Source organism: Argiope bruennichi, chromosome 5 (assembly GCF_947563725.1).
Source record: "Argiope bruennichi chromosome 5, qqArgBrue1.1, whole genome shotgun sequence".
NCBI lineage: Eukaryota > Metazoa > Arthropoda > Arachnida > Araneae > Araneidae > Argiope > Argiope bruennichi.
Window position 1 is genome coordinate 2,927,100 of NC_079155.1, and position 22,457 is coordinate 2,949,556.

The window sequence follows — 22,457 nt, forward strand, 5'->3', positions numbered from 1 at the left end:
TCGACCAGCTGCGCTGTTTCCGTGGTGGAACTCCTCCGTGGCCTTCCATCTCCGGCTATGTCGTTTCATGCCAGCCGATGTAATATCCTCTGCCGTCCATATTCCAGGTTCCGGTCCAGCTCATGTTGAATTACTCTGCTGCTCATCGTTATGCTTTCCGTAACATGAGACATCATCGGACGTTCCTGCTCTGCCCTTATGTTTGTGCTCCTATCTTCAAGAAAGTTCCTCCTCCTCTCCTGTGCAAAATTCATTCATCCAATTTCGAAGATGCGATTTGTGTGATACATTATCATCAAAAAATAAAAATCGACTGCTTTACTCTCAAGTTCAGTGCTCAGTTGGCTTTTGTGAATCATCAGAAAGTGATTAGTGTTTAAAAAAAATCCTCCTGGCTCAACTGGTGAAAAATCTTCCTGACTCAACTGGTGAAAGTAAAGATTTATATTTTGTATTTTTGATTTTATTTTGAATTGCATTTTTTGATTACAATACAATTGCAAATCTTTTCATATTATTATTTAAAATATTATGAGTTTTTAATTAAAATACTGAGTATTTTAATTTTTTTCAAATCTATTATTTAAAATTTATGCATGATATTAAAGTGTGTTGCGTTTGAAATTTATTTATATGCTATTAAAATCAAGAAAGATGATTTTCCCAAATAAATTTAATTTAATTTAATTTATCTAACTCCAAGGTTTTTAAATTAAAGAATAAACAGAAGATATGACACATGATATCAGAGAAATTTAGTGAGTACTTGAGAGGAAATTTGTTACACCTCTAATTGTAATTATAGTCTGGTATTTATTGTATCAGATTGCTTTTTGTTTTAATATGCATACAGACTTCGTGAATGAAAAAAAGTAACAGACCAAGGATCTCATATACTGTATAATGGCACGTGATAGTTAGAATAAATTAGTAAATGCCTCAGGGGAAATTTGTACACTTCTGACAGTCATTAAACTACCCTCTATTATCACGTGTGCCAAAATACTTGTTTCCAAATACAAATAATTTATTTTTCAATTACCAAAAATTTTTTATATTATTATTCCTCAAATATTTTATCATAAGAGTATTTTGAATCTTGTGTTTGTTACATTCATTTACAAGTATTTTGTTTGAAATCTTTGAATCTTGTATTTATTATTTTTAGATTCAAGTATTTTTTATGAAAACATTCAATTTTACAATTATTTTTAATTCCAAGTTTTTCATTTGATATTTTAGAATCATGCAATTATTATTTTTATTTTCAAATTATTTATATTAAGTTTTTAGTCTTATATTTATTATTTTCAGTTCAAATACTTAATATGAAATCATAATTATATTGATGTTTTAATTGGGTGAAATCATAACAATATTGATATTTTATTTAACAATTTAGTATTTTAATTTCTGATTTAATAATCTTTTTGAATCAGACTTCCTAGAATTTAAGAATAATATAAGTAAATATACCATCGATCTTCCTAGCCAAATTAAGTTCACCTGTTGAGTTTCTACAGAAAAATAGTTAAAATAACTTTATGTATAATATCATTTAAATTTAAATTTTTTGTTATTATTATTGATGATTATTAAGACATAATATTTTCATAAATATAATTCTTAGTCTTTTTAGACATCTAATATGAAATGATGAATGGGATTTCTGTATTAATGTCTGTATAATGTGAAAGTAAGGGACACCTAGGTGTCACTTTCAATTTACTTTTAAATTTAACCTCTTACTTGGTCACCAATGTAAGGTATGGTTGTGTGTCAAAGGGCACCGGAGCAATTCCACGCCTTGCGGTAGAGGGAAAATTGTAATGATATTTTAAACTCCAATTCTAATTAATTAAACTGAAGCTTTGTAACAATAATTGCGTCAGCGGTTCCCACGTGCCGAGTGAAAGGATAGAGATTCGCTGATGTAAACAGATTTTTATAAAGGATCCCTCTGTTTATCTTGTCAAGGTCGACACGTGTGAGGGATTCCAATCAGAATCGTCACGAGTCAGAAATCTCATGTTATATAAGACAGGGATAATTGGTTTTCACTCTCTCTTTTACTGCTTCTTGACTAATCTGTTGCTAGGAGCAGACGTGTTTTGTCCGCGCCTTCTTGTAAATAAATTGCGCCTTCCCGGGATGGATTAAAGCGAACTTAAAAATGCAGTGTCTTCTCTATCATCGAATCTGCCTTCTGCTTATATATATATATATATATATGAGTGTGTGTGTGTGTGTGTGTAATGATATTTTAATATCTAATTTAAACAAATTAATTTCCAAAGCTTTATCTTAATTTAGCCCAAAGTAATTCCATTCTTATTTCCTGATCTCATTCCACTTTAATAGTTCAACTGAAGCTGTATAAAAATTACTGCGGCATCAGTTGCCCTTGCCAAGGTCAAAGTGTGTATTCCATCACCACGTGGCTGGAAATCCCATGTTATATGAGGCTAGTGATCATTTGTTTCATTCTCCCTTCCTTGCTTACTTCTGCTTTTGTATCGCACTGTGGCGGACGTGCCTTGTCCGCGTCTCTGCTTGTAAATAAAATTGCTTTCCCTGAATTGATATTAAAATTAAATTGAAAATGTAAAATGTCTCTTCAAGGTTTTCGAACCTGCAATGAGAGGCAATTTGATGCTATGGCATGTCTCCTTGATTCGCCGTTACTCTGAAGATGGTTCCGTTCTGGCTCGGCGCTTGCTTGCCGTCTCTACCGGGTTACCAGGCGTGGCATAGCGTCTTCTGATCCGACCACGTCTCTGAAATTCTGCGGTATGGTATCTTCTGCAACCTGTGATATTATCTGATATTCCTGTTCTGCTGTTCCATACCCTTGTGTTTGTGCTGCTTATCGTCAAGATGTTCCAACCTGTGCCATGATTCATCAAAAAGTTATTAGGGTTAAAAAAAAAAGTCATTAACTGACTCAAAGGATGAAATTCAAGATTTATATTTTGAACTTTTGATTTTATTTTGAATTGCATTTTTCTATTATAATATAATTGAAAATAATCTTTTTATATTATTATTCAAAATATCATGAGTTTTAATTTGAAATATTGAGTTTTTGAAATTTTTCAATTCTATTATTTAAAAATTATGCATACAGACCTTGTGAACAAAAAAAGTAACATACCAAGATTCTTATATACTTAGCAATTAATGGCACATGACAATTAGACTAATGTAGTAAATACCTCAGGAGAAATTTTTACATCTCTGACAGTTATTAAGCTACCCTCTATTATCAGTGTAACCAAAATACAATTGTTTTTTTTCTGCAATTACCAAATATTTTTTATATATATCCCAAACAATTAATCATAAGAGTATTTTTAATCTTGTGTTTGTTGCATTCATTCACAAGTGTTTTATTTGAAATCTTTAAATTTTGCAATTATTATTATCATTTCCAAATGTTTTGTTTGAAGTACATGAATCTTACATTTATTTACATTTCCAAAAGTTTTATATGAAACCATCCAATTTTACAAGTATTATTTTCATTTCCAAGATTTTCATTAGATATTTTTGAATCTTATATTTATGGTTTCAGTTCCAAGTGTTTAATATGAAATATTTCAAGTTTGCAAGTATTATTTTCATATCCAAGTTTTTTGCCTGAAGTTTTGAATTTTGTATTTTTATTTACAGCTAAAATGCTCTATTTAAATTCATAACTATACTGATATTTCAGTTGGGTCAAATCATGGCAATATTGATATTATATTTAATAATTTAATACTTTATTTCTAATTTAATAATTTTATTGAGTCAGACTTCCTAGCATTTAAGAATAATATAGGCAAATATACCATAGACCGTCGTCTTCATTAAATTAAGTTCATCAATTGAGTTTTTACAGAAAAATGGTCAAAATAACTTTTTGATCTATATAATTTAAATTTTAATATTTTGTTATGAATTTTTATTATTAAGTTTATATAATATTTCCACAAATCTAATTCTTTTTTATACTTCTAATATAAAATGATGAATGGGATTTCTGTATTAATGTAAAAGTAAGGGAAACGGAGGTGTCACTCTCAATATACTTTTAAATTAAACTTACTCAGACACCACTGTAAAGTATGGTTGGGTGTCAAAGGGCCCCGATGCACTTCCACGTCTGCGGTGGGGGAAAGATTGTAATGATATTTTAATACCTAATTTAAACCAAATTAATTTCCAAAGCTTTGCCTTAATTTAGCCCATAATAGTTTCATTCTTATTTCCTGATCTCATTTCACTTTAATAATTCCAAAATTACTGCGCCATCAGTTGCCCTTGTCAAGGTGCCAAGGTCAACACGTGTATTCCGAAGAGCCCTCTGCGCTATCCATATTGTTCATTTCGCGAATAACGCAACTTTTTAAGAGGGTACCTCATATCAGAATTGAATAAATGTAACAAAGCAAACTTTAACCTAATTCTTGCAATAGAAATAACGGTGGGTCTACATTCAGCCAGTCATAAGATTCCAGTAAGTTCCATAAGATTCCATTTGAATTACGCATGGCCAGAAGAAAGAATGCGCATGTTCTGAATGAACGGACAGTAGCTAGGCTTGTTTCCACGTGACGGTACTGTACAGTTTCTGCTCATGCGCATGTAAAAATATGTGAACCATGTGACCCAAAGAACAAATCAAAACCCTTTAAACGATAAGCACTCGAAAAGGAGGAAGGAAGCATATGATTGGACAGTAGAAAAAGATTCACTCTGAGAGAAGAATCCTCCATCTTCATCTTCATGAATTGATTTGACAGCTGTCATCTTAAGCCGACATTTGTTTGTTAAGGAATCGCTCTGAAGTATTGATGTTATTTATTCTTGTAGATAATTTTCTGCATTTTGATTTATGGCATAGAATATGCATTCATGATTAAACAACAGGTATATATATGTATATTCGTAACAATTATAAACTAGGAAGAGTATTAGTAATCATTTTTAATGGAGTTCAATTTTTATATTTTACGAGTAAGATTAATATTTTATGTTTCAAGAATTACTGTGTTTATAAAATTTAAAAAGAAAGCGTTTCATGGGATATATTTTTGAGTAAATGCCAAATAATATATTTGATATTAGACAAATTGTGTCTCTCTCTTTGTTTTGAGATTGTGAGATGACATTCAACATAATTAAGAAGCATCGGTCATAAATTGACACTGGAAAGGAGAAATTTTTAGTTCTTCTCTGTCATTTCTTTCCCTTATACAATTAGATGCAAAACATCGTTATACGTATCTTTTAACACTAATATCAGAGGCAGCCATTAAATGATCATACCTAGGTGTATTAAAGCAAATAAGAACGAAAAAGTAAGCGCCTCTCTGTACTGTTAAGCTTTACTGTTTTGTTTTATCTTGGAGACTAAATTAATTGCTTAACCCTTGGACTATTAAGTGAAATTGTTTTTTTAATTATACACAAATTGTATTAAATGAAATTTTAATGGGTAAAGCTCCATGTACTGTATAATTTAAGTTATGTATTTAAATAAATGTAATGTTAGTTATGCATTTTGCACAATATATTTTCTATTTTTACACATTTTTAACAATGTCCTATTATTTTTAAAAAGTATAAAGTATTTCACCGAATAGGGGAAAAAAAGTCAATTATAAGTTGACTGTATTTCTACTTATATATATAGTATGCATTAAATTAGAAATAAATGAAGAAAACCTTAATAGTTACATCTTTTTATAATATTGCTTTATATAATTTTTAAATGTCATGAAGCTGATGAAATTCTGAGATAGATTACGCAAAGTAAAATCTAATAATAAATGAACTTGCAACTAGGTATGCTTGCATTTATGAGATGTGGCATTAAATAATACTAAATTTACATTTTTGTATTCTGGAAAATGGGTATTGCAAATTTTTGTACCCTATTCTCAGTTTTCTTGATTTCTGATTAAGTATCATTCTTACTGGCAAGTTTATATATATATATATATATATATATATATATATATATATATATATATATATATATATATATATATATATATATATATATATATATATATATATATATATATATATATATATAATAGTAATAAAAACCAAGTTAATAGGAAAAAAAGTATCAAAATTAAACAAAATAAAACCAAAATATTTTTAATTTTAGATAGTTTGAATTATAGGTTTTAATTTCCTATTGCTAATATTTTTGGTTACTTATATATATACTATTTTTATTCAAATGATTGTAGAAACTGTACATAAAACTCAATATTTGAAGGAAAAAAAAAAAACTTTGAATTTCATTGTGATGGTGAATTATATAAAAAAATTATATAAATTATATAAAAAAGCTGTCAAATATCAATTTGTTCAGCTGAATTGGTGTAATTTTGGAAAAAAAAGTTTTTGAAAGGATAAAAAAAAAATCAGTTTTATATAACTTTTTTTTTATTACATAAAATTTTTCAGTCCAGTTCTGTTTTCAGATTATAAATTTCAGTTTTATATAATGAATTTTAATATCATTTTTCAAATTGGAAAATTCTATTAAATTTTTTAAGAATTAAATTTTTACTCAAAAATTTAATAATATTTGACTCAATAAGTCAAATATTATTACCTACAGTATACCAATATTTCCCGCTATTTTTAGTAGAGATTATTATAAAATCTGCAATATGGGTTTTCTTGTATGTACTATAAATAAAAATGCAACCTAAAATTGTATTGAAGAACTAGTTCAACAATTTTAACATGCAGTTGGAAATGCATTTTTTTTTTTTTTTAATGATTGTAGGCCAATTAGAACCCTTTTTTACTTATTTTCAGACACTATTTCTAATAGTTATTTAATTACTTGTAATAGTATTTGATTAAAAGTCAAATGAAAAGTGGGCATAATTATTTGTTTAAAGTAAGCAAACTGTATCGTTTTATAATAATAATAATAATGATGTAGTTTTAACCTAAAAAAGGAAAGTAGTTCAATACTTATAATATGGTTATAATGAAAATATACAGGTTAAATAATGGTAAACTGCAATAAATACATATCTTAAGAGTGTATTATATTTACATGCCCACCAACAGCTTTGGAATTTCTGTATTTGTTACAGAAATTAGGGGTAAACTGTGGAACTATTTGAAAAATTACAAAAACCAAATATATGCAGAAGATAAAAATTTTAAAAAAAATGCTACTCTTGGTTTCTTCCCGAATCCTCACTCGCAACAGTGCTGGTAGTGAAAGAATTTTTAATATGGTTAAAAAAATTGTTTTTCAGCATAAATGAAAGAAAAAAAACCCCTGGGGATTGCTCTTTATTATAGAAATGTATATGGGAGTTTGTTAAATTGATCAATTATAACTTTTGAAAGGTAAAAGTATTTGCTATTTAATTAAAAAAAATTGCAAATGTTTAACAAAATTATGTTATATGAATTAAATTTTTTTTTTCATTTATATATTTAGTCAATAATGTCCATTTAATTTTAATTCTACTCATATAATTTTGGAATTCTGCTCTATAATTTGTTGATATTGTATAAATGTAATATATTTTTACGAAGTGCTGCTGATAACTGGATAAAATGTGTGGAGTGTATGTATTTGGCACACATTCTGATGATCAGAAAGTAAAAAAATTGTTCCAACATTTATGTTAGAAAAAAATGCTGTGAGTCTTATGGAAAAATACTTGAGAATTTTGTTTAAAAAAATAATTTATGCCAACATTTTTAACTCTTGTTTCCTATTATTTTGATTGCATAACTTTCAGAATTGAAGAATAAGCGGATGAAATGTATTTTTCTGCTTGAAAAATGGGTTATTGATGGAAGTTAGACAGTAACTCCTATTGTCTAGTTTATTTTAAATATAATATATTGATTTTATTTTCTAATTTTTTTCGTTAAGTATGTATGGAAATTTATAATGTGACCTGTATTTTGCTTATATGTTTTGATGCTTGTTTTTTTAAGTAGTTAAAATCTTTTTGTAAAAATACTAAATCAATTAATGAATGTAAAAAAAAAGAAAGTATTATAAAAAAAATCTATGTTCTACATTTGTATGATTGAGACAATTAAAGTGCTTTTTTCCCTTTAATATATTGGGTTGTTTTGCTTCAAATTATCTGAAATTTCATATTACGATGGTTATTAATTTGTTGAATTGTTTTAAAAATATAAAAGTTGCTATTGAAAAAAAATTTGAAAATAAAAATGAAAATATATAATTCTTTTTGTAAATCTTATATATGCATTTAAAGAGATCACACTATTAAATTAGATTATAAATTTTTTTCTTCTTAACTGTATAGTTTAGCAATAAGAATTATTAAATTTTTTTTCCTTATCTATACTAGTTCTTATTATAATAATTTTTATTAATCAGTATATCCTTGAATTGTGAGATAAAGTTGTAATTGAAACTTAAAATGAATTCATAAAATGAAATAAAAGTTCAATTAGTTATTGAAAAAAATTGAGGATTCTGCTAAAATAAATACAAATATTTGTTTTATTATATAAAATAAAAATTCCATTATAGATTGGTAAAAATAATTAATTTGATAAAAGCCATATATATGTTTGTGTAATGGTATTCCTTCATTAGTTTATATCCTAATTAATTTCCTATTTTTGTCTTATATTATCTCATATTATTTTATTCTGAAATTTTCTTTTGTTTCTTCATTCATATCCTATATTTCCTTTAATTATGTTTAATATGCATTTTAAAAATGTATGAATATTGCAATTCTCTTGCTCCAATTACAGAGATAAAAATATCTAATGGCCACAGCACTTTTTAAAAGATATCTAAGATTCTCTTTCTTAAATCAACATGTGTCAAAGAAATCTCTATAAGAATTTCTTGGTAAAAGCTCCAAAGAAAAAATATTTTTGTACTTTCCGCTTGTGCCCTGGTATGAAACACCATATTTCATCAGTCCTCCATGTGTACAAATCATACAATCTGGTGGAAAAATTAAATTGAAGAGAACTGGAGTTGAATTCCCAACTTCTTTTCTTTTTGGCCATGCAATTGCAAAATTATATATCTATTGAATATATATTAATCGCAAGAAATTTACTTTATCTCATTGTTTGAAATTGATAGTCAGTGTTTAATTTAAAGAAAACCAATGTAGTACAATTTTAATAATTTTGTCAGTAGTTATCATAATTTTAGGATTACAGAGGGATTTGATTTCTAAAACTCTGATTGCCTATTTAATTAGTTACACATATTTATTCTAATTTTAAAGGGAAAAAATTGATGGCATATTTGTGAAATATATATTTTTTGGAGGGAAAAGGTAATGTGAAGAATTGATTGTGAAATTTGTTTGTAAAATTTTTTTCTTTAATTTAAAAAATTTTAATATATGAACTATGCATTTAATAATACTTCATAAAAATATTTTAGTAGATACATAGAGAGAAAATTATTTATCTCTTTGCATTTCTTCTGGGTTTCAGATTTTTTTCAGTTTAATAGTTCTGTGAAATTATTAAATTCTTCATAATAAAATTAACTAAATAATTCATAATAAAATATCTGTTAGATTTAGCTGTTATTTTAATGAATTAAAAATGGAAATATTGTTAACTTTCAATTTCATTTTCCCAGATATTAAAGAGACTAATATACATACAAAAGAATACAATCTTGATTTTTTTTTTTGTCTCTTTGTTTAGATGTTTTACGATGAATAATCATCCTGAATACTCATCTCCAGAGTTTCCAACATATGGGCATCAACATCAGGATTCTTCTGATGGACCTCAAAGGTTACCATATCATAATACTCCAGAATTATCCAGGAATGAAGGACTTATATCTTACCCAATTTCTTTTAGAAAAAAAGCCCCATTCAGTTGTAATTATTCATCAACACATGAATCCAGACAAACATTTTCTAATAAAGAAAGTAATACTTGTAAATATGATTCACAACAATATAGACATTCTAGAGATGGTATACTTAGTTCTGGTAGGTGTTCTCAAATTGATCCAAGAATGCGTCGGCAAAGTGCACCAAGGACTAATTTCTTGAATGAATCCTTAGGTCATTCCTATTCTAATATGGAAAAACTGGATCCAAAAACCTCTTCACTCTCTGATTTAAAGCAAAATCAAGAAACTTCTGAGTTTCAAACTGAGTTACATTCAATTTCAAAAAATTTTTTTTCAAGAGAGAATGCATTGTATGGTGATTTGTTACTTTCTGGTTCAACGAGAAATAGAAAGTTTGGGAGAGATTTTACTTATCAAAATGAACAGACCTTCTCCTCTAAATCACATTTAAATGAAACGTTATCAAGTCCTATATATTCAAAGAGTGCTTCTTTTACCAATAATAAAACTTTCTCTAATGAACCTAGTCCAGATACAGACTTTCCACATAACAATTTATCCATTGATATGCCACATTCTGGAAATCATAATTTTAAACCTCATGCTATACAGAAACAAGTCAAAGAGATTCACACTGTTTTGAAAGAACCAAAAAGACCAAAGGAAAGTAATAAAAGAGTATCTTTGTCATCCCCTTCTGAGTCATCTGTCCCTGCTAGTGTTGAAGATAAGAGTTTGGATAATTTGCAATCAGCATCAAAATCATTCTATAGCCAGATATTACCTAAAAAAATAAGTTGGGACAAAAACACAACAGATATAAGAGAACAATCTCAAATATCAAATAATAGTGAAATGTCTTACTCTGAATCATCTCAAACTTCAGAAAATATATTTTCTGGTAAATTTTCTATGTATTCACAGTCCTCTGCTAATAAATCTCATGAAATTCATGAGAGCGATGTTTTGAATTTGAGAGAATCTAAACCTTTGAAAAACTCATTAGAGTCTCAAAATACCTGTGTAATTCAAAATTCAAGTCATAAAATGAATGATAAGAAAATGAATTATCCTACCATTGTTGGGATAATGCCTCGAAGCACAATTACCTCACCTAATAATGCAAAATCTTTAAAGGAAGATGAAAAGGTGAATAATTTTGATAACAATTTTTCAACTGAACAAAACATTTGTGAAAATTCACAGGACAGTTTAAATGAAAATATCTTTCCAAGTAACAGATTATCTGAAACTTCTAATGCAAAAACTGATAAATCCTTACTTGGGAAATCATTTAATAATAGCAGTTTATGTAAACATCTTGAATTATCTGCAAGTTGTTTAACTATTTCGCATGAAAAATTGCCTTCAAATCAGTGGATAACTTCGAAATCTCCAGAAAGAGTTTTGAATAAAAGTTTTGAATCAAGAAATTATTCGCCAAACTTTGATAGATCTGTTCCTACTAATGAATCACAGGATTCTGATAACTTACGTTTAAAAAATAGTTTAAGTGAGAATCGCAAATCAACTAACAAACGCCCACCATCTCCTCCTGATGGAAAGGTATCCTCAGATGAATGCCAAAAATCTCTACCTGTAAATTTAAAAGATTCTTTTAATAAGTGTTTTGAAATAATAAAAGATTACCCATCAGTTGTCTTTAAAAATCAGGAACTGAAAGGTAAAACCTTATCTGCAAAAAATAATTCTAATAAAAGTCATGAAACAACTCAAAAGATTTCTCCAAATCCTATTAAAAATATTTCAACAAATGAATCTTCAAAATCTGCTTCCATTCCTTTCCTTAATGAAGATAATGATATCCAATCATTATCGTCTATCATTAATGTTGTCAGAGATGATTTATCACAGGTAATTTTTTTTAATAACTTCTGTATGATTTTGTCATAGGTGTTATGAAGTATAAACTTTTTAGTACTAGATAAATTTTTATTTTCAGTGTGGCATCATTTTGGCCAAGCTTTGATTATCAGATTCCCTTTACCACAATAATAATTTTTTAAAAATTTTATTTTAAACTCTTGTAATTGTTTATTGATGTTTATTTAAAAACACATTAGAAAATATTTATTTCCTTTTGTTTTATGAACTATTCTTAACAAACCAAACTAATTTTTTAATTATGCATCAGTTTCATATGTTACAAAATATTTTCATTGATTAAAATATGCAGCAGGACAGAATGGAAATGTGTTTTATGATTATTTCATTTATATATATATATATTAGTATGTTTAAAATAAGTATTCTCAGGGATTGCAGTATATGTCTCGCATAATTTTATTGAAAATTATCCAAGAGAAGTCTAGAACTTTTTAAAAATTATGTTGATCAGGAAGGGAAGATATGCTGTATTGAAATTATGAATTGAAACGTGTTCCTTATCATTTGCTGTCTTTTAATTTATTTATTTTGTTATGAAGTATAAGTTTCTAATTTTTTTTCTTCAGCTTTTGATAATTCTTTAAGAGATATTTTTTAAAATTAATTTTGAGCTAACATAATGGTATTTGTGTATTAATTGCATCCAATTGGAAGATGTTGTCAATAGATTAACAAGGCATCTTTAGCAATTAATTGTTGGCATGTAATTAACACAGAAGTATCCAATGTAAACATTAATTGTATTAATTTCAGAATGATTCTAATTCTCATAAGGTATCATTTTTCAATTAAAAAAGGAAATTCTCAATCCTTAGAAAAGTAGACCACTTATGGGAGATGTACAATATTTGAAATATAACTGTAGCATTCTGCAGAATGAAATAAAAATTTTGGTATTTAAAAAGCAATTTATTAAAAAATTTTTATTTTCCCTAAAACAAATTAAATGAAACATTGTATTGTTCATTTTTATACTCACACTTTTGTATTTTAATATTGTTCTTGGGTCTTTTAATTGTTCTTTTTCGTTTATCTTTTTGTAGACATTGTTCATGTGTGATACTTTGTGGTGCACGGGAGATTTATAAATGTTCAATTAAAAAAAATTATGGATATATTAAACCAGATTTTAGTGCATGAAAGAGCTTAAGAAACAATGTTTTTAAAGCAGTAATTACCTTTGTCAGTAGTTGTTTTGACATTTTTGGAATTGAAATATTTTTTTTATTTTTAGACTTTTTTACATTATTGTTCATCTGTTCTGACTGATGAAGTTGGTGATATATTATAGTATTTTTGAAATTTCAAAATGGCTCAACTTTCCTATGTATTCATAAGTTAGCTAACACGTAAAAAAAAAATTATTTGACAATGAAATCAGAATTATTTCATTTTTCCTGTTAATGCTTAAAATTTGATAGTGAATGTTGTTTCAAAATCTGCTTGCCATATTTCTAAGTCTGCACACTTTTTAGACATTAAATTATTTCTGTAAAGTTTTGTTCTCTTTGGTTTTTACAAATATCAACCTAATTAAACTAAATTTTCCTATTGCCATGTTTGTGATCAGATCTTTCCATATCTGAAATAAAAAGGAATATTTATTTACACTATTTGTGAAGAGAAGTTTTCTGAATGTGTATTTAAAAAATATTTCATGATTTAATGGATCATTTTTTTAGCCTTGCAAGTATTTTATTTCATTTCTGATAATTGAAAAGATGGAATTTTAACTAGATTTTCTCTTCATTTGAACTGGAATTTTATTGATGAAATAGGCTTGTGTATTAAATTCTAAAAGTTCATTTATTTTTGTGATTTCAATTCCTATTTCATAATACTGTTAACTTTATTTTTAACACCTGGTGTAATTTTATTCTTTCCTTAAAAAACATGAAAATAATTCAGTGGCTAGGATAGCATATTTTTCAGTCACGTCTTCAAGACTGGAGCATCATTGGTTTAAGATCTAATATATTCATGAATGGATCATGTATAGGCACTTCTTGCATGTTAAACTTGTCCTGGATAAAGTAAATGGATATGAAAGTTTAGAGAGACAGCAGTATGCCAGTTCTTGCTATCTGGTCATTGTTCCAAATTCCGTTACTTTCCCAAAAAATCCTTATGGAGCTCATTATCAGGATGCCTTAAATTGATAATATAGATAGAATATAGAAAATTCAATTATGTCACATTTTCTCAGCAAAATTGATTGTGTTTTATTTTTTTATAAAAAGATATGTTTTTGTAAAATATCTTTTGAAAATCTCACCTTACATTTTTTTTAATATTAATTATGTAACGAGTAATATACTTACATTTACATGCTTCAAAAAATTTAATATTAATATAAACATACAGTGGTGGCCAAAATTGTGGACACTTTTGAAAATTTTAATGTTTTCTAACTTTGTATGCTTATAAAAAATATAGCGTTTCACAAAATGGAAACGCTTACATATCGTTTTAAAGGGAATTTAATGCTGATTCCAATACCAAAAGCAAAATTCAATATTTGCAATTCAAAAAAGTTGAGAGGCAATAATTATCGAGATACATTAGATGCTGATGACTGCAGTGAGTTATCAGTTCTTAGTAAGGTAGCCTTTATTTTTTATTACAGCTTAACACTGATGTTTCATTGAGCTGACGACACTTTTAAGCTCTTCCTTCATTATTTCTTGATGCCAGGAAACAATTATAAACTCAATTAATCCTCTTTTATTTGATGAACACTTCACATATATATATATAAGAGTTTTCAAACGGTCCGATAAGTTCTCAATAATTTTAAGTTTAGGACTGTTTCCTGACCATGATAACAATTCAATGCTCTTTGTACTAAATCATACTTTCATATTTTTACTGTATGGCAAGGAGCTGAATCCTGCTGAAAAATAAATGATGTATTGTTGGGAAAGAGATCACTGATGGAAAGTGTAAGTTTTGGCTCTAGAATAGTGTCAATGTATTTTCTTGCATTTAATGTCCCATCGATAATATGAAAGAGACCAATACCGTCTGCTGACATGCATGACCAAATAATTACACTGAGTTCTTCATAGTTGCCTGAATGCAGTCAGGATGTAGCTCTTCGCCTATTCTATGTCTTGCATATTTTCGCCATCACTACCGAATAATAATATCTTTGTTTCATCACTCAGTATAACTAGTGACCACTGATCATCTGTCCAATTAATGTGTTCTTTTGCCCACTGCAATCTTTTTATACTGCTGTAACACTGTACTTTTAACACTGCTGTAAATTTTTTCGTTGAATTCTACCTCTTAGTCCAACATCTAATAATCTTCTCCTGATTGTTCTTGAATTGGCATAAATGCCATCATCATTCAATTCATTTCTGTGGCCGCTGATGACATTCTTCGATCATGGAGACGTAATCTTTTTATTCTTCTGTCATGAACAGATGTAGTGTTGTACCTTATTGAATTAGTCTCCTGGTATCGTAAACAAAACTTTCGAACGCCATATGTAGTTACTGATCCACTCACCTGTTTTGCAATTTCAGCATTGGAAAGACCACATTCATGTCACACAATAATCTTAATTCTCTTTCTAGATGACCAATATATTCTTTTATTTGATGCCTTTGTTTCATGACTAAATATTAGTAATATTTACAACAATTCCTACTAAATATTAAAAAACTTAACAAAATTTCTTACTTGTGATTTGATTACATAAAAAAACAGTCTTCCTTCTATAGTAAAAAGCACAATAATGACCTGTTCCAACTTTAAACATGGTGTCATCTTCTTCTGGCAGTTATTAAAATTTTATTGGTTCCCAGAATAAGAACAGTGATTGGTCAGGAAAGTTAGAAATTACAATCCACTTCATCACTGTGTTTATTATTCAGATTAAAGTAAGAATAATTTTTTTATATTGAAAATATTTAAATTTTGCTTTTTGTATTGAAATTAGCATTAAATTCTCTTTAAAATGATATGTAAGAGTTTGTATTTTGTGAAATGTAACATTTTTTATAAGCATACAAAGTTAGACACCATAAAGATTTTAAAAGTGTCAACAATTTTGCCCACCACTGTATATTGTGAATCACCCAGATATGAATTATATTATACATTTCACTTTAACAAGAGGCCGGAAATACTTATGTACTGTGCTAATACTTTTCAGATTGGTATGGTAGATTTTCCAATTGGCATGGTAGTCTGGCTGATAATATATGCTAGGCAAGTATTTCCTGAGTTTGTAGAACTATTTTAGTCAGTGAATATTATGTATCCAAAATGTTACTAAAGCATTAGTACACATATTACTTTATAAATATTAATATTCCATTTGATCCACGAAAAGCAGCCATGACACTGTTTGTGGGCTTGAGTGTCTATATTCTGTCCTATATTAAAAAAAATTTATAAATTCCAAAGGTGAATTTTTGTGAAATTATAATTATTATTATCAGGTATATTGTGGTGCAACTATAAAATTTTATTCATTTTAAAGAAGAAAGTTTCCAATTGGCTATTTTTAAAATTAATTGGAATTAGAAAAATTGTGAGATTAGATATGTGCTCAGAAAAGGACAACTACATGAGCCTGTTTAGTTCAAATATTTTTTGTAAATGAATTGTTTCATTTATTTTTTTAATTTTACCAAAGAACTCATTCTTATCCAAATTTTATATTGAAATGTATGCTATAGCTAATTATTGCTTTTATATTATTTTATTAATTAATATTTTTCTCTCATTTTCACAGGAAACTAAGTCTTCTGGTGCACCTTTGTTGAATTCAGTAAGGAGCGTTTCTCGTAAGTTTTGGAAAGGAAATCATCCTATACTTTTATTTAAAAATATTTAGATTTATTGATATCAGTTTTGTAGCAAAAATTATCTTAAAATGAAATTTTTCAAAATCTAATCTTTGCTGATATTCTAAAGTTCAACATCTAAAACCGCTGCGATTCATTTTTTTTTTTTTTTTTTTTTTTTTTTTTTGCCGAAAATGGAATTTGCATCTTGATCCAGAAAGGAAACTATATGGTGAAATTGTAACTTTTCTAAATGAAATTAAGTTCCTAGGCATTATATTTGACGACAAAATAAATAAATAAATAATAAATAATTTTTAAAAAAAATACCCCTCTTATTTTTTTTTTTTTTTTTTATGTAAAACAGTTGTGGAAAAAATGCGGAAGTGTTCTTAATATTTTAAAAGCCTTGCTTACCGCAGCTTGAGGAGCTGTTTGAGATTGTAAAAGTATATAAGACCACAGTACGCTCCAAACTTGAACATGGTTGCTCAATATATGGCTCTCCCGGGGAAAAGCGTTTTACAGAAATTGGACATCGTTCACCATTTGGCTCCCATCTCTGTTTGGGGCCGTATAGGACATCCCATGTAAAAAAATTCTATTACACCCCTCTATTTTAATTGTTTTGAACCTTCTCTAAAAAAGACAAATATTATTACTGTATTATTATTTTATAATTTAATCGAATATCAATAATCTATTTCGTAATTTTAGACTTCGCCCATTCTTTCTTTGATTATAGGATGCCAAAAAATCATTCATAACTGTGTTTTTACGAGAATTCATGACATTCTTTCGGTTTTAAATTTGCTTTAATTGCGTACATCTGCACAACCAAAAAATAGTTTTCCTCCTTAGAGAATTGCTGTGTCAGCTTTTTTAAACCCTTTTCGGTTTTTTTACAAAATTAGATATGGATGCTATCATTTATCATTTTTAATGAACATCAGTGCAATGATTGTTGTTGTTTCTAATGGCACTTGTCATAGACAAGCCAACTAACTTTGGAACTCGGTGATTTTAAGCCATGGCTGTGTCTCTGGGTTTTTTCAGTAGCGCTATCTAGGGCCAAGAATACGATTTAGCAACACACACGTCACAACTCTTTTTACGGGGTTGATTTCATTCACGCATTTCATTCACAGATCGTAATTTAGACCTGAATCAGAGAACAATCACCCCTGATCCAGTACCCCCAGTGGTGTTACTCCCGACATGGAGGATTTTGTGACCATGACTGATTTATACGCGTGCCAGCCACCACACACACGGAGAGTCTTCAGCTGGCGCGATCCGAACTCGCAACACAAGGGACGCGAATCCAGCGCCCTACCAACCAGGCTATCCCGGCTTCGTGTAATGATTTCATCGCTATACATACAGATGGCTTCAAAATCAGCTAATCACGTACGATTTGCTGTTATTTTTCCCGACAAAACTTTTTCATTCACACTTCATCCTCCTTAATCATTTTTCACTGCTGAGACAACTGCTGTTTTGCATGCCTTGAAAGAAATTTCAAATTGCCTAGAAAAAAGTTTATCATTTATTCAGATTCTTTAAGTGCTTGGAAATTAATGGAATGGAATAATTTTATTTTCATATTCATAACCATCCTTTGGATTTAGATATTTTAGATCTTTTAAACAAATTGTGGTCTAGTGTTTTTGATGTTTTAAGATATTGGATTCTAACTCATTTTGGGATTATAAACAATGAAAAGGTAGAAAAGGTCTCAAAAATGGCTACTGTTCCATCTACTATTGTTTTTTTTCTTTCTTTCTTTTTTTCTCTTTCCTTTTGAATGATTTAAAAAAGCACACGGAACTAATTCTTTACTTGAAATGACAAAGTCAGTGAGACATTGAGATAGAAAACAAGCGGCGCACTGTTAACTCTTTCTAGGGCGGTGGTCGAAAAAGAAGACACCGATTTAAAAATTTCTATAGAAAAATCTATTGGCTTTAAAAATGGCTGGAAAAGTAGCATTTAGTCTCTTTGTAGGGAGATAGATGCCAACAAAAGCAATTTCAGTTTTTTTTAGGGCATTAATTTTATGTTAAAAATATCCCGATTTTTTGTTTTTTTTGTTTCTAATTTGGGAATTTTTTTTGAGCTCTTAAGAAATGAAATTTTATCAAAATCAACTATCCATTTTTCTACAATATCCATGACGTTTTAAATTATAATTTTGTTTAATATTCAAATTAATTTTAAAAAGAACTAAATTGGCTGATCCAAAGGTGACCTCATTTGATTTCACCGCCCATCTAGGACGTCTCTTTCTTCGTTCTCCTCTCTTCTGTGCTGTCGTCTCTCTTCATGTGAAAGGTATAATCTGATATTTTGCAGAGAAGGATGTGATGCTGATTCTTTGTTAAGGGGCGGAGGAGTTTTGTTTATTTATTATTGGATTCTGTTCAAAGAAACCCATGTTTGAAGCCAGAAAAAATTTCACATTTCAGATCAGCCTTTCTTTCTACACTGTTACTTATGTTTCATCCTCATGTTCTGCTTTATTTTTTCCTATTTTTTTTCTATAAATATTTTTTTTATGTAGCCATAATTTTTTATTTAAACTTTTTTTCATGATTATTATTATTGCATTCAGCATATAAAAATTGCACAGCGAAAGATAAAAAAAAAATGTTCAACATATGGGTGATAAGCGTCTCTTTAGGAAAATATTTGTTGTGAATTATATAAAAAGAATGTGCATAAAACATGAAAAATGAGCAAAACAATAATGTCCCATTATGTGTTAGACGAAAAGACATTCCCACTTTCTTTGAGAAATTTCATGCCAAATAATAAGTTAATTTTAATTTTTTATTTGATATTTCTCACTTTATTAATTAATAAAATTAGCACTTAATAAAATTTAACTGTAAATATTTATTTTTAGCACTTTTATTGGATAATTTTTAACTTTAGTTCAATTAAATTATAATTTGTATTAAATTGTAATATTCTTATTTTTTGATTATTTCTATTTATGAGACTTAGTTTAGAATTTTGTTGTAAATATATTATATTTTGTAAGTTTATTATTTTAAATTTTTCACATTACGTAAAACAGGAATAAAAAGGGTTATAAACCTAAAATATTCATAATTACTTCTATTATCGCAAGGGATTTTCTCAAATATTTCGAAAGAGTTTCTTACGCAAAAATTGTTCTAGACAGGCGATGTCCTCGTTTGAGGACACCGCCCTCTGCCGGAGAAGGCAAATTAAAAAAATTAATGACGGCAAAATCTATGTGTATACAAGTTATTAATCACATTGATTATGTTTTTTATTAAATTTCAAAAATTTTAAGATTTGCATTGGAAAGGGTTAAACCATAGGGGAGATCGTGGCTGGTTGACACCAATTTTGATTGCGAATTTTTATTATTTTTTGGTAATTATTAAACAGCTGGTATGTGTTCCAACACATCCTTACATCCTTTGACTAGCATAAAATGAAAGCAATAACAATTTAAAAAATAACAATATTGAGTTTAATGAGTTAACTTCACTAGTGTCAATTTGCCCCATTGCCTATGTTCGTTGGCACCATACGCGGGGCAGGGTGGCATTATTTATTTGTACTTTTCATTATTATACTGTAGATACCGATTTAAAAAGGAAATAAAAAATATATTTTAACTAAGAACTAACTTTTATTGACTAAAGTTTAAATAATTAAATTTAAATAAAAATTGCGCTTTTTTTTAAAGTAGAAACATTTGAGCCAAGGTACAAAAAAAAAAAAAAAACACTGAGATTGACTGCAAATCGTAACATTTTTTTTATCATTTTTAAATCAGCCCTTGACATAGATGCTGTTTCAGTGTTATTGGGAAAAAATAAATGCATTCGCCATTTGCTTTTCTTGGGGAAGCTCGCCTTCCATTCTTGGAGACTCTTTTAGTTCAAAACTTCAGACACGAACAATTTTGAACCTTTATTATCTTTAATTAACAATTTCACTAATACAAAATTATTGACCTCTGGGATTCCCCCCCCCTCAAATTCAAATAATTCGATCACAGTTGATAGAAAATTAATCTTCATCATCGAGAGATGTTGTTCTTCATTCCCAGAATGCAAGTTTGTCTCCTGAATTTCATTTTCTTTCTCTGCCTTTTGTCTTTTGCCATTTTCCTATTTTTTAGTTTGCCTTCTTCATTTTTATAGTGTAGAATTTTTATCTTGATTTTCACAGTTGTTTATAATCTTTTTATTGCAACGGTTTCTTTTCCTGCCTGAAGTTCCTCTTTTACGAGCGTATCTGCCAAAATAGTAACCTGCTTCTACCTTAGTCCTTTTCTTGTTCCTTATCTTGTGCCAGCTTTTGGCAATGGTCGCAATTTTTCTACCGGTGAAACAGTATGTGGAATCGCAACTTTGGATCTGAGGACGATAACACCTGAAGTAGTTGAGTGCCATTTCTTCACGCCCTGCTGCGGAAATTTCGTCGGAATCAGTAGGCATCAGATTGGAACAAATGCAATCCAAAACCGAATAATGACTCTTATATACATCAGATGTGGCTTGAAGACAATCCGTTACTTAACTGAGAAGAAATTCCGAATTAGGAAATTTGTTTGGACTTGGTGGACATATTCCACTGAAAAGTGGGCTGTTATATTGCTGTCGTGGTAGCCAGTGGGAAAGAAATCTCTAAGATACTTGAGATATCGTAAATCATCAGTGTCTTTCCAGGTTTGTTTCTATGTTATGAATAATATGCATTTTTCAGGTATTTATTTAGCGTCTATATACGTCTAATGTTGAAATCGAAAGGAAAGAGTCATGATAGTATTGGTTTTTCCTTTGTTGAACATTTCGTACTGTACACAAAGTGCATAAAATCGATGCAATTTATGTAGAAAAATGAAAAGAGGATGATTCTTGTCTCTTATAGAAGATCCAGCATCAACCAGCAGAAGTCAGTTTGCCAGTCTGTTTAAATCCCAATCGATCTACCACCCGCTCGGAATTTTAACATTTGAGGTCCCTGTCTCATCCATATTCCATATGTCTGCTAGTCCAAAACAATATTTGTCGTAACACTGCGTCAAAAGTTTTAAAAAATGCCGCAATACTTATTTTATTATATGAGGTAGCCCGAATGAGACTCATTGCTTCGGGCCTTCTAATGGTAGAGTTCCTTTTTAAAAATAAGCTGAACCAGTTCTCGCCTGCCTGTTGATTTTTCTCTCATGAATCCGGTGGTTAACTCGGACCGGACGGAAAAGGATCAGAATTGAAGATCATCACTTTTCGAGCTTCAACCCCCCCCCCCCCCGTGCAGGAGGTCAAAGCTCGGTTTGCCGTCCTTTTTCTGTTTCTAACCATGGCCCTGGAAAAAAAAATTAGATAGGTAAATCGTCCACATCTTTCGAAACGCAAAGCCAACCTGTCTCACCTGGCTTGGTGCCAACTTGCCCCGTCATGCCATTTCTATTCTGATTCAATTTTTTTTAGAAATATTAAATTCATTAAAAGAAGATTCTCACGAATACTTTCATGAATATCAAAATACTAAATGTAACACACAATGATCTTCATTGCTAATACTGTCGATTCTAGAAAAAAATCAAGTGAGTGGTAAATATTGAGTGAGTGCAAAAGTTCTACCCGTTTTTGGATATGGAATTGCAATGGAATTGACGTCGCACATGACATTGTAATGACACAAATCGTCGGCCAATCAAACGTGTGGATGCCTCACATATAAGTGCATCGTACCTCACAAAGTTAATTATCTTTTTTAAAAAATTCTCTGAAGTTGTAACATGTAAAGCAGGAAGGAGCATATAAAACATTTTTTATACTAGTTCAATAAATAGAGTACAGCAGCCGCAATGTTTGTCAAGTTTTTGGGGA

The 22,457-nt window shown here is 28.9% G+C and overlaps 1 protein-coding gene across 5 annotated transcripts in view; it reads left to right on the forward strand.

Moving 5' to 3' along the window:
- Window positions 1–304: 304 nt before the first annotated feature.
- Window positions 305–22,457, forward strand: part of LOC129969568 (uncharacterized) — a 46,634-nt gene continuing 24,481 nt past the window's right edge. The window contains exons 1-4 of one of the 5 annotated variants that reach the window (XM_056084196.1): window positions 305–434; window positions 2,623–2,790; window positions 9,706–11,740; window positions 16,524–16,575. In XM_056084196.1, coding sequence (XP_055940171.1) covers window positions 9,716–11,740; window positions 16,524–16,575 — 2,077 coding nt within the window. In that variant the 5' untranslated portion in view covers window positions 305–434; window positions 2,623–2,790; window positions 9,706–9,715. Of the gene's footprint in view, window positions 435–2,596; window positions 2,791–4,733; window positions 4,915–9,705; window positions 11,741–16,523; window positions 16,576–22,457 lie in introns of those variants that run through there. The other 4 variants (XM_056084199.1, XM_056084198.1, XM_056084197.1 and 1 more) reach the window with 4 other exon arrangements.